The sequence below is a fragment of the Pinus tabuliformis genome, chromosome 4_1, assembly GCF_031772625.1.
Source record: "Pinus tabuliformis cultivar Carrire ecotype Pingquan chromosome 4_1, CPIR1, whole genome shotgun sequence".
Lineage (NCBI taxonomy): Eukaryota > Viridiplantae > Streptophyta > Pinopsida > Pinales > Pinaceae > Pinus > Pinus tabuliformis.
In genome coordinates, this window is record NC_142303.1 from 708339988 (window position 1) to 708351332 (window position 11345).

Consider the following 11345-nt stretch of genomic DNA (forward strand, 5'->3'; position numbering starts at 1 on the left):
TTTGTTCTCCATCCGCTAATTTCCATCTTTAAAATGACAGAAAAATCCCCAAAATGATCTTCTGCATCAACCAATACTATCCATCATCTCATGATATTTTGCCGATGTATCACAAGATTTTCTAAATAGCATGATATATTCAAAATTTCAAAACTATTAGGATATATTAAGCTGATAATATTGCCACATTGGAAATCTTCCAGTATCAGTGATACTAAATATCGTGATATATTCAAAATTTGAAAACAATAACAATACATTGACATGATAAAATCACCACCTTCAAATCTCACAATATCAGCAATATTATTGCAAAATTTGCAACATCAATTCAATCCCTTGTCATAACCTGCTCATATCCTAAGTCACATGACATTGGGACCCCAAGAGACGGATACAGGTATCCAACCTAGGACATGTCGACCCCTGAAACGTGGCATGGGAACAAGTTATATATATAGTCAATGTTAATAGAATAGGACACTAGCTAAAAATTGTCTGGTCTAACCAATTCTGGGGCCAGTATCATCCAGTTCAGGGTTTCAAACTGGATATGGCTGATTCTGAAAGATGTATTATAGTGACTAGGGACCACTAAAAGTCAAATTGAAAATAATAATTAATTAGTAAAAGTAAAACCATGTAACCTAACCAGAGCGCCGTGTTACCACACAATCTAGCAGGCCCTAAGAAGGAAACCCTATGGGACAAGGATGCTAGACCAAGTGATAACAATAGGACAATGACCCACAGTCAATGTCCCCTGCTCTTTACAAACTTTCACTGATGGGAGGAGTCTCGGTGGGAAGGGAATCACTTAGCGCAGGTAGATCAATGATTAGGTATGATGTGATTCCACAATGCCCATTCAAAGAGAGACACAACAATGGCTCAATGCTTCAAAGAAGCTAAAACGCTCTCCAAGAAAGGCCTTGAGATAAGGATTTCAAGACTTAGGGTTTTGAGATATGCAATGATAATGGGTATTCCTAAGATCAAGGTTCTAGATGATGAGGTAGGACCTTTCAAAGAAGCTCTATGTGATGTTTTAACAATTCTAAGAGGCTCTTTGCTCCCTTTGAGAGACCTAGGAAATACTTGCGCTAGACCTAGGGTTTTATGAATAATCGTGGGAAGAAATACTTCCAAGGTACTCACTAGGTCAAGGCAAGGGAGGAGAAAGGGCTTCTTATGATTTATTCCAGTGAATACTAAGTTCACACAACCCTCAAAGAAGTCCCAAGGTGAGAGAGAAAGACCTAGGTTTTCCCTCTTGGAGTAACACCTAGGGCAAGAGATTTTATGGATGAAACTTGAGTGGATGCCCAACAATGTTATCAGAACCGAACCCGTCATCAGACCGGAAAACCTTGTGGACCGGGAACTGGTCAGAACCGGAAAACAACAAAAAGTATTATAAAAAAAAAAGGTTTACCAAAAACACATAAAATATTCATATTTTAAAGAAAAAACAAATATATTCATGTGCATCCATATGAATCCAAACCATTTATACACAAATATGCAGAAGTTCTCATTTATATAACAAGTAATAGTGCATATAACCAAAATAGCACTCACTGCAAAACATCATTGAACCAAAAATGATACAAACATCAAGAAGCAAGCTCTAAAAGCCCTTTATAGTCCAAAATAACATGATAGATCATAGTATTATACTACAGCCTACAATACTACAAGCTACAGCTACATCAAATCATCAATCATCATCAGAATCATCCTCTGATTCCTGATCATCCTTCTCATCCTCATTTGAAGAATAAGTAGCATCCAAGTGTGCAATAGGATTATGGCTTGACTCCCATAGCCCTAAAGCTGCTACTGGTGCTTCTGATATATCTGCCTCTGCATCCTGTGGGAGGTGGGTTCAAGTCCAACCAAGAAAGGTCTTCATTGTCAAATATTGGTGCTTGACTCTCCACAACCCATTCTGATGTTGGATCAAAGTCACCCAAGGCAATGTTGCTTGATTCAGGGATTTTATTCAGCGGTTGGTTGCACCTCAACCTAAGGTTGTACTGAACAAAAACCATGTCATTCAACCGCTTTTGCTCCAAAAGGTTCCTCTTCTTAGTGTGTATACGCTCAAACACACTCCAATTCCGCTTTAGGGCAAGCCTAGAGTAGCGTTAAAAAACAAGTTCATACAACCCTCAAAGAAGTCCCATAGTGAGAGAGAAAGACATAGGTTTTCCCACTTGGAGTAACACCTAGGGCAAGAAATTTTACGAATGAAACTTGAGTGGATGCCCACCAATTTTATCAGAACTGAACCGGTCATTGAACTGGAAAACCTTGTGGACTGGGAACCAGTCGAAACCGGATCGAAACCAGAACCAAAGAAGAAGAAAAAAACGGTTTACCAACAACACATAAAATATTCATATTCTGAAGAAAAAACAGATATATTCATGTGCATCCATATGAATCCAAACCAATAATAGACAAATATGTAGAAGTTATCATTATATAGCAAGTAATAGTGCATATAACCAAAATCAATGTTGCACACATCGCGATCGGGATTTAATCGGCGCCGGGAAAAAATCGGAAAAATCGTTAAAATCGGGAAAAAATCGGAAAAAATCAAAAAAAAATCGTTTGGCACAAAAATATTCATTTTTTTTCATTTTTTTTTCAATTTTTTTAATATCTAAACCATCTACAACATAAAATAAATACATTGACACATAAATATGATAAAAAAAACTAATATATAAGATGTTCAATATCATTTCTAGCGCTAAAATCACACATAACATTGAATCATGTCCTGAATAGTAAGTCCTGAGTCCCAAGTCCAACTCAGCCTCAAAATATCAACAAAAAATATGATAATGTATCTCATCATGTCATAATGTCATATACAATAAAATGAAAGTCTAATCCTATTGATTTCCTCTGCCCCTCTTGCGAGAATATGGCACAGCTTTCTCTTTCCCTCTAGATGTAGAAGCTGGTGCCTGTGGTGGTGGAAATGGCAGTGGAGTCTGACGTGCTCTAGAAGCTGAAGAACTAGTAGTAGCAGCTACAAGAGGCTGAGGTGGACGGAGACCACGTCCTCTACTGGTGGTAGTGGTAGCCCGGGTAGCCCGGGTAGGCGGTGTCACCTCCTCCTCCTGCTCCTCCAACTCCTCCTCCTCCTGCTCCTGCTCCTCCTCCTCCTCCTCCTCCTCCTCCTCCTCCTCCTCCCCCTCCTCCTCCCCCTCATCCTGCACTAACCAATCCTCAGTGGGATCCATGAGAGGCCTCTCGGTCTCAACCCTCCATTCAGCAGTGGTGTCAATCCCATCCAATGAGATGGCTTCCGTATCAGGTGTCTTCTCTAGTTGTTTCACCCACAATCGAAGATTGTAGTAGACATAGACCATGTCATTAAGTCTATGGGACTCCAACCTGTACAAAGTTCATGAAATAATAAATTAATAATTAATATTATAAAAAAAATATTGTTTAAAACTTTAATGAATTCAAAAATTTATTTGGAAATTTGCAATATTTTAAATGTTTAAGTGTTAACCTATTGCGCTTCTTGTTGTGTATTTTTTCAAATACACTCCAATTGCGCTCACATCCCGAGGAGCTGCATGTTTGGCTGAGGATGCGCACGGCAAGATTTTGCAAAAGGGGTACTCTGCCACCATACATCTTCCACCATGCGTCTACAACAAAATTACAAAGAAAATTTTAAATAAACATAAGAAAAAAATGGAATTTGAAGAAACAATGAAATTTGAAACAAAGTTACAAAGTACATACTACAAACTAAAAAATACCTGGGATTTTAACCGTCCTATCATTGATAGCCATCTCAAAGCCAAATGTGCCACCTGACAACTTATATTGCTCAATTTGTCTAGAGACCTCCATACGTTCTTCTGGAGTTTTCACCATCTTCTGGACACAGGTTAATAATCCTTCCACGACCTCAACATCAAAATTAAACCCACATGCATAAGAAAATGCAGGGTTCAGGAAAAGGCCAGCAGCATGAATGGGACGATGGAGTGTGTTGTTCCATCGCTCATCAATGACCTTCCATAGAAGGAGTTGTCTCTGGAACCCATCATCTCCCTTGTCATCATAGTAGGACCGAATGGCTTCTTTGGCCCTATCCATGGCTTCATACAAATAGCCCATTGCGGGCTTCTCACCATCTACCAACCGAAGAACCTTTACCAAAGGTTCTGTGACAGCGCACACCTCCTGCACTCCCGCCCAGAAGTCTTCTTGGTATGAAACAAGTCTGCAGACGGCCTCTCCTTCTGGTTTGCGGCTCATTGGCGAAGAACGCCACTCCTCTGAAACAAACATTCTCTTCAAATCCCACATAGAATTCAAGAGGGATTGAAGAGATATGAAACTCGTCGCAAACCGTGTAATGGCGGGGCGCACCAACTCTTTGTTGTTGGTGCATTTTCTCATCAAGCTAAGCACAGATGTGTGATTGTAAATAAATTTTGTGATGGTTTTTGATGAGTCAACAGCCTCTTTGACAAAGGGAATTTTCCCTATGTCCTCTAACATCAAATCAATACAATGGGCAGCACAAGGTGTCCAAAATAAAGTAGGATGCCTGTCCATAAGCAATCTACCAGCAGCAACATAATTTGCAGCGTTGTCCGTTATGACTTGGACAACATTTTCTGCACCCACCTCCAAAATAAACACATCCAGCAAATCACATAAATTTTTTGCATCTTTGATTTGATGAGTTGCATCAACAGATTTGATAAACATAGTCCCCAAGGGACAACTAACCAAGAAGTTTATAAGGGTTCTCCCCTTTTGGTCAGTCCAACCATCTGACATAACAGTGCATCCTGTTTGTGCCCATGATGCCCTAAAATCCTCCAATCTTTGGGTGCAGTCACGCTTTTCATCTTGAAGAAGCCGGCCTCTGAAATCATGAAGAGAAGGGAGTTTGTACCCCGGGCCAACACTGGCAACAGCATCAAGAGTAGGTTGGAAAAATGGATTATTCCTTATAATGCTGAAAGGAATATCACTCCAGAGGAGAAATTTTGTCATCAACTTGTCAGCTTTTTCTTTTTCAGTTCTTTTCATCATTGAACCGATAGTTGGTTGTGAACCAGGTGTGGTTCGAGGAACAAAATATGATGATGCAGCAAACGGATTGACTGACGCTGCAGTAGAACCTGTGCCACTTGGCCCACTTCCTTCAACTGACCTTCTTAGTTGCCTTTTGAGTTCTTCTTTGGCGTCTCTAGTGTGCTCTAATTCTCCCAATGCTCTCATGGCTTTTTGGATAATTTCAGCATTTGTCTTTAGACAGGGCCCCACATCACGTCCAGGGATTTGTGCAAGGTGGAACTTCAACCTGTACACCCCCCCGAATATTTCCTTTCCACACAACTTGCAAATCAAGTTTTGTCTATCATTCGGAGTTTTAGGGTCACCATATTCCCAGAAAGGATCCAATTTCCTTGGCATGTTTGTTTTTGAATTTTGAATTTGCAAACCTATGGAAAAATAAGGATTAGGAAATAGGAATTTAGGATTACATAAATGATAATAGTAAATAGTAAATACAAATTACAATTTAGCATTTGCAAAATTACAAGCTAATTATTTCCAAAATCCCAATTTCTAAACCCAAAAAACAATGAAAAATAAAAAAAAATAAACAATGTTTAAAGAAAATGAGAAAATAAAAAACAAAAATTGGTTCTCATAGTCATAACAAATAACCCATCCCAAATCAATGAAAAATTTCCAAAATTCTTTAAAAACAATGAAAAACAAAGTTTTTAGAGAACCAAAACAAAAAAAAATTAATCTACATACCTGGTTTATGGACAAATTCGCGATCTTGGCTTGGATTCCTCCTAAAATCGGCTCCCACAAGCGACGGCAACCCTCTCCCTCCCTTCTTCTCCTTCTCCTCCTTCTCCTCCGCGGCGGACTGCTGAATGAATAAAATAAAAATCGAATTTCCATATAAAACGCCCGCTGCCCCCGTGCCCGGCGATTTTTTCCTTAAAAATCGCGATTTTTTTGAAAAAATCGCGATTTTTTCGATAAAAATCGTTAAAAAAAATTTCCGCCGATTTTTTGGATAAAAATCGCGATTCGAATCGTCATTTTGAAAAAATCGCGATTTTCCGATTTTATCGCGATTAAATCGCGATGTGTGCAACACTGACCAAAATAGCACTTAGTGCAAAACATTGTTGAACCAAAAATGATACAAACATCAAGAAGCAGGCTCTAAAAGGCCTTGATAGTCCCAAATAACATGATACATCATAGTATCATACTACAGCCTACAATACTACAAGCTACAGCTACATCAAATCAATAATCAAATCATCATCTGATTCCTGATCATCCTCATTTGAAGAATAAGTAGCATCCAAGTGTGCAATGGGATTATGGCTTGACTCCCCTAGCCCTGAAGCTGCTACTGGTGCTTCTGATATATCTTCCTTTGCATCCTGTGGAGGTGGGTCCAATTCCAACCAAGAAAGTGCTTCATTGTCAAATATTGGTGCTTGACTCTCCACAATCCATTCTGATGTTGGATCAAAGTCACCCAAGACAATGTTGCTTGATTCAGGGGTTTTATTCAACAATTGGTTGCGCCTCAACCTAAGGTTGTACTTAACAAAACCATGTCATTCAACCGCTTTTGCTCCAAATAGTTCCTCTTCTTAGTGTGTATACGCTCAAACACACTCCAATTCCGCTTTAGGGCAAGGCTAGAGTAGCGTTAGAAACTAGGAAAAATAATAAAAATAAAATAAATAAAAAATGTTTTTTTATGCATAAGTCGCATATCCGCAAGCCTTGCGGACTGGAGGAACCGGCCTCCAAACCGGCCTTTTCCGGTTCGGAGCGCTGATTCAGACTCGTTTTGCCCCCAAACCGGTCGGACTGGTTGGCTTTGCCAGAACTAGTTAAGTTCTGATAACATTGATGCCCACCAAACTTGGAGCATAGGTAGCCTAGACCCAAAGCTTGATGTTTGGGCCCTAAAATTACCGAAAAATCACATCCCTAAAATTTTGTTTCAAGCCTTAGATTTCAGCCCTACCTTTAGGGGACCGAAGTTTAGGAGGAGCAAATATGGAGAAAAAGAAATTTGATCACCAAAATCCTTGGACTAGTGCCCAGTCCATAAAACGTCTTCCAAGGAGGCTCGAAATCAATGCCCTAGGTACCAACTTCAAACATTTACCCTCTTCAAGACATAATGGAGTTTCATGAAGAATCAAAGGCATTCATTGACTAGGAACATTCATTACATGCCTTGCATTGGATAATATATGCAATACTCTACTAGAAAAGCTTTCCAAACTTTATTTTCAACAATTAGGGCATAATTTGCATATTCTAGAGCAACAATTCCATACATTAAACATTTTCAAAGAAAAATTTCATCAACATTGCGTACTTACATGCAAGATATCCATCCATCATTTAAGAAGAAGCTCCAAAGAAGAAATGTGAATCACCTTCCACACATCAAAATGCATCAAAAGAGTCTCCAATAGCTCCAAAGAAAAAGTGACTTATTTTCAAGAGAAAGAATCCAAGTGATGATGATGATTTCTCACAATTGGGGGTGAGTTCTATTTATATGATCCTCACTTAGTCGAATTAGCCTAATTAGCCCCCAAAACATTTAAAATAATGGGCAAGAAACAAGCCTTGATTACAAGACGACCAAGTAGCTTTCACAAATTATAAATTAACCATCCAAATGCTAGCCGAAATTGATGACATCATGACGATGTATGGTCGTTACAAGGCCACGTGGATTCCTCATTGTTGATTTTTGGGTAGCATCGAACGTGCTCTAGCTCCGAAATTTTGTGATAGGGCTAGAACACATGAGAACTCCAAGACCCAAAAATCGTTTGGAGAAATTCCACCCGGATTATATTTTATTAAAATAATTAATATTTTTTATAGGGTTCCCTAGTCTAAACTTAGGAAAATTAAAATATTAATGGGTATTAATGAAAATATGGGTGAGAAGCTTCTAAGAGACAAGGATCAAGTCTAATTTAATCTTAGTCGTTGATTAGAGATTAGATCACGGATGTTGATATCTCAACAGGAAAAGTATAAAGGAAGAATTGAGAGTCATTTGGAGACACACCACGCAAATACTCAGTAAGGGGAGGGTATCAGCATCCGTCAGAGACTAAGGAGGAGGGGACACAGTGCATCAAAGGGACAGCGCACAGGGAAAGCTCAGAGAGGCAGTGCAGCAAGGGACGTAGACCTTACGAAATCCTCATGCAAAGATGACACAGTGGAGGCTGGAGGGTCTCTTGGGCGTCAGAATTTCTCCAAAGGGTGGAGGAAAATTATCTCAGGTGTTTTCTCATAGGTTTCTCTATGTTCTACAAATCATTCCTTGTAAAGAGATTGCTGATGAAGAATAATAAATAAATCCTCACCTGTTGCACCGGTTTTCCCGTATTGAGCTTTTCCGGGGACTATTGTCCAAAAATAACTGTGTTGATGTGATTGATTCTTGTGCTTGTATTTCATTGTTCTTTTCTCTATGCTATTATGTGACAACTGCAGTAGAATTTACTTTGATGTTTACTGAAGGGTTTTGTAAATAACTTGTCATGGAAAATAAGTAGGAGAAATAAATCAGTTACTGCGATAGAATTTCGTGTTAGAAATTTTCACATGGTAGCAAAGCAGAGATTGGGCAACGGGATTAGAGAATCTGCAATGAGTCGTGAACATGATGTTGGAGCAACAACACAAAAGGACTCACGCAATTCTCCCGAGAAAGAGGAAAGCACGAAGAATATAATGGATCACGACAATTTTGTGTTAGCTTCCAAACTGGAAGAAGAAGTCACTTTCTTTGCAAGTTTTTCTTCCACTAAGGTTTGGTATATTAATAGTGGCACTTCTGCACACATGACGGGAATACGAGAATGTTTCTCAAGCTATCAAGAAGAACAGATGAACATCCAGATCACCATGGGAAATAAGTCAAAATGTACCCCCGTAGGAAGAGGCACTATAGTTTTTCAAACAGAAGCAGGGGATCGGCTTCGAGCTACCAATGTGTTGCATGTGCCTGGATTGGGGATGAACTTACTCTCTCTATCTCAGTTATAGAACAAGGCTATGATGTTTAATTCGTTGGGAAGAAAGCATATGTCAAACATCCGAGTTGGAAGAAGGCCTAAATTGGAGTCAGAAGTAACAGACTGTATAAGTTACAGCTAGAATCTCCAATGGCAATGTAGGCAACAGTGGTGAAAAAGATTTGAATGAATTATGAAACAGAAGGATGGGGTTAGCTAAGAAATTGAATCAGTGGTCTGATGAGCAGTCAGGAGGCAGCAAGTACGGAGCAGAGAGGCGGGATCAGCCATTGGAGATCAGTGCCGAGGCGGGAGAGGCAGGCGCAGATGCAGTAGAAGATTGCGCAGTCACTTGCTAGGCCTGCGTGAGTGACGCAGAGAGGCCCAGCGCTGACGCAGAGGGTTTGAAAGCCACGTAGAGGTCAGTCGGGCTGACATTAGGATTGGAAAAGCACTGGAGAATTATTTCTCTTTGTGGGTAAGCCAGTTTGGCACCGTGTTGTACAGAAGAATTGTTGAATAATAAAATCCTCCCTTGCTGCACCGGTTTTCCCACATTGGGTTTTTCCAGGGACTGTTGTCCAAAATATCTGGGTCAATGTGTTAATGCTTGTGCATATGTTTGTTTCTGTATTACGGTGTGATATCTGCAACAGTGTTTATTTTAATGTTTATTAAAGTAATTTCATAAATAACTTATTATGGAATAAGTAGGAAAAATAAATCAGTTGTTGCAGTGATAGAATTTTCACATGGTATCAGAGCAAGTAATCAGAGACAGAAAGAGAAAATCAGTTATGGGTCGAGAGCACGATGCAGAGGCATATAGATAGTGGAGCTTCGTGGCATATGATGGGATTCAGGATTCCAATATGATGTACTGCATGTATCAAGATCCGGGATGAACTTACTTTCTGTGTCGCAACTACAAGGCAACGGCTATGACGTCTACTTCATCAAGGAGAAGGTATACGTCTAACACCCGAGCTGGAAAAAGAAAGTGCAAATCAAGATCAAAAGTAATCGATTGTATAGATTGCAACTAGAATCACCAATGGCACTAATAGGCAGTCATGGAGACAGGGACTTGAACGAACTATGGCACAGAAGAATGGGTCACTTGCACCATGGAGCTTTGAGAATTCTCAGGAGCATTGTAACAGGAGTTCCGGATCTAAGTACGGAACGAGATGATGTATGCATAGGATGTGTTCTAGGAAAGTATGCCAAGGCAGCATTTCCTAGGAACAAACACAGGGCCAAGAGTGTACTAGGATTGATACACTCTGATATCTGCGGACCTATGTCCATCAAAGCTCTCAATGGTGTCGAGTATTTCCTTACCTTCATTGATGACCACTCAAGGAAAACTTGGATTTATTTTCTGAAAACCAAGGATGAGGTTTTTTGTCGATTCAAGGAGTTCAAGGCTCTAGTGGAGAATCTGATTGGGAAGAAAATAAAAGTTTTGCACTCAGATAATGGTGGAGAATATGTCGATAAGGACTTCACTGATTTTTGCGCTAAGGAGGGCATCAAAAGAGAGTGGACAACTCCATATATTCCGAAGCAAAATGGGGTAGTAGAAAGAAAGAACAGGACAATTGTAGAAGCAGCTACGGCCATGATGTATGATCAAGACATGCCAAAATTCCTGTGGGCAGAAGCATGCAATACAATAGTCTATGTTGAGAACAGGACTCCTCATTGGGCAATGGGCAAGATTACTCCAGAGAAAGTCTTCACAAGGAAGACACCTGAAGTTAGTCATTTCAAGATATTTGGGAGTCTAGCATATTGCCGCATACCCGAAGAAAAGAGGAAGAAGCTAGATCAGACTACGGAAAAGGGATATCTGGTAAGATATAGCGAGAACGCCAAGGCATACAGAATCTATCTTCCAGGGAGCAGGAAGGTAGTAGTACGACAAGATGTAAAGTTCATGGAGTACAGGGCTTTTAGAAGATCTCGCAAGATGCCTTCCGAGGAGCAGTCGAAAGAAGAGTCGTTAGTTAAGCCTTTTCAACCAACAGAATTCTTCCTCAGGACAGGAAGATTCTCAGGATGAGGAGGAGGAGCGAACAGAAGCACCTGCTGGCAGAGGAAGAATTTGCAGGGAACTTCATTAGATTCTGCGAGATGTAGAGGACTTCATGGGTGCGCCAAGAAACAATAAGAGGGAGCGAAAACAGCCAAATAGATATCATGCATTAGTAGCTCAGGATGGAGACCCTGCCA

At 40.0% G+C, this 11345-nt stretch overlaps 1 protein-coding gene across 1 annotated transcript; it reads right to left on the bottom strand.

Moving 5' to 3' along the window:
- Window positions 1–1720: 1720 nt before the first annotated feature.
- On the bottom strand, window positions 1721–4653 carry LOC149178106 (uncharacterized). The gene is made up of 5 exons (XM_089423877.1): window positions 3798–4653; window positions 3542–3683; window positions 3154–3417; window positions 2052–2139; window positions 1721–1873 (listed from the first exon to the last, which is right to left on the bottom strand). Exons 1-5 carry the CDS (start codon window positions 4603–4605, stop codon window positions 1721–1723), a joined length of 1455 nt encoding a protein of 484 aa, XP_089280003.1. The 5' UTR covers window positions 4606–4653.
- Between the last annotated feature and the right edge of the window lie 6692 nt (window positions 4654–11345).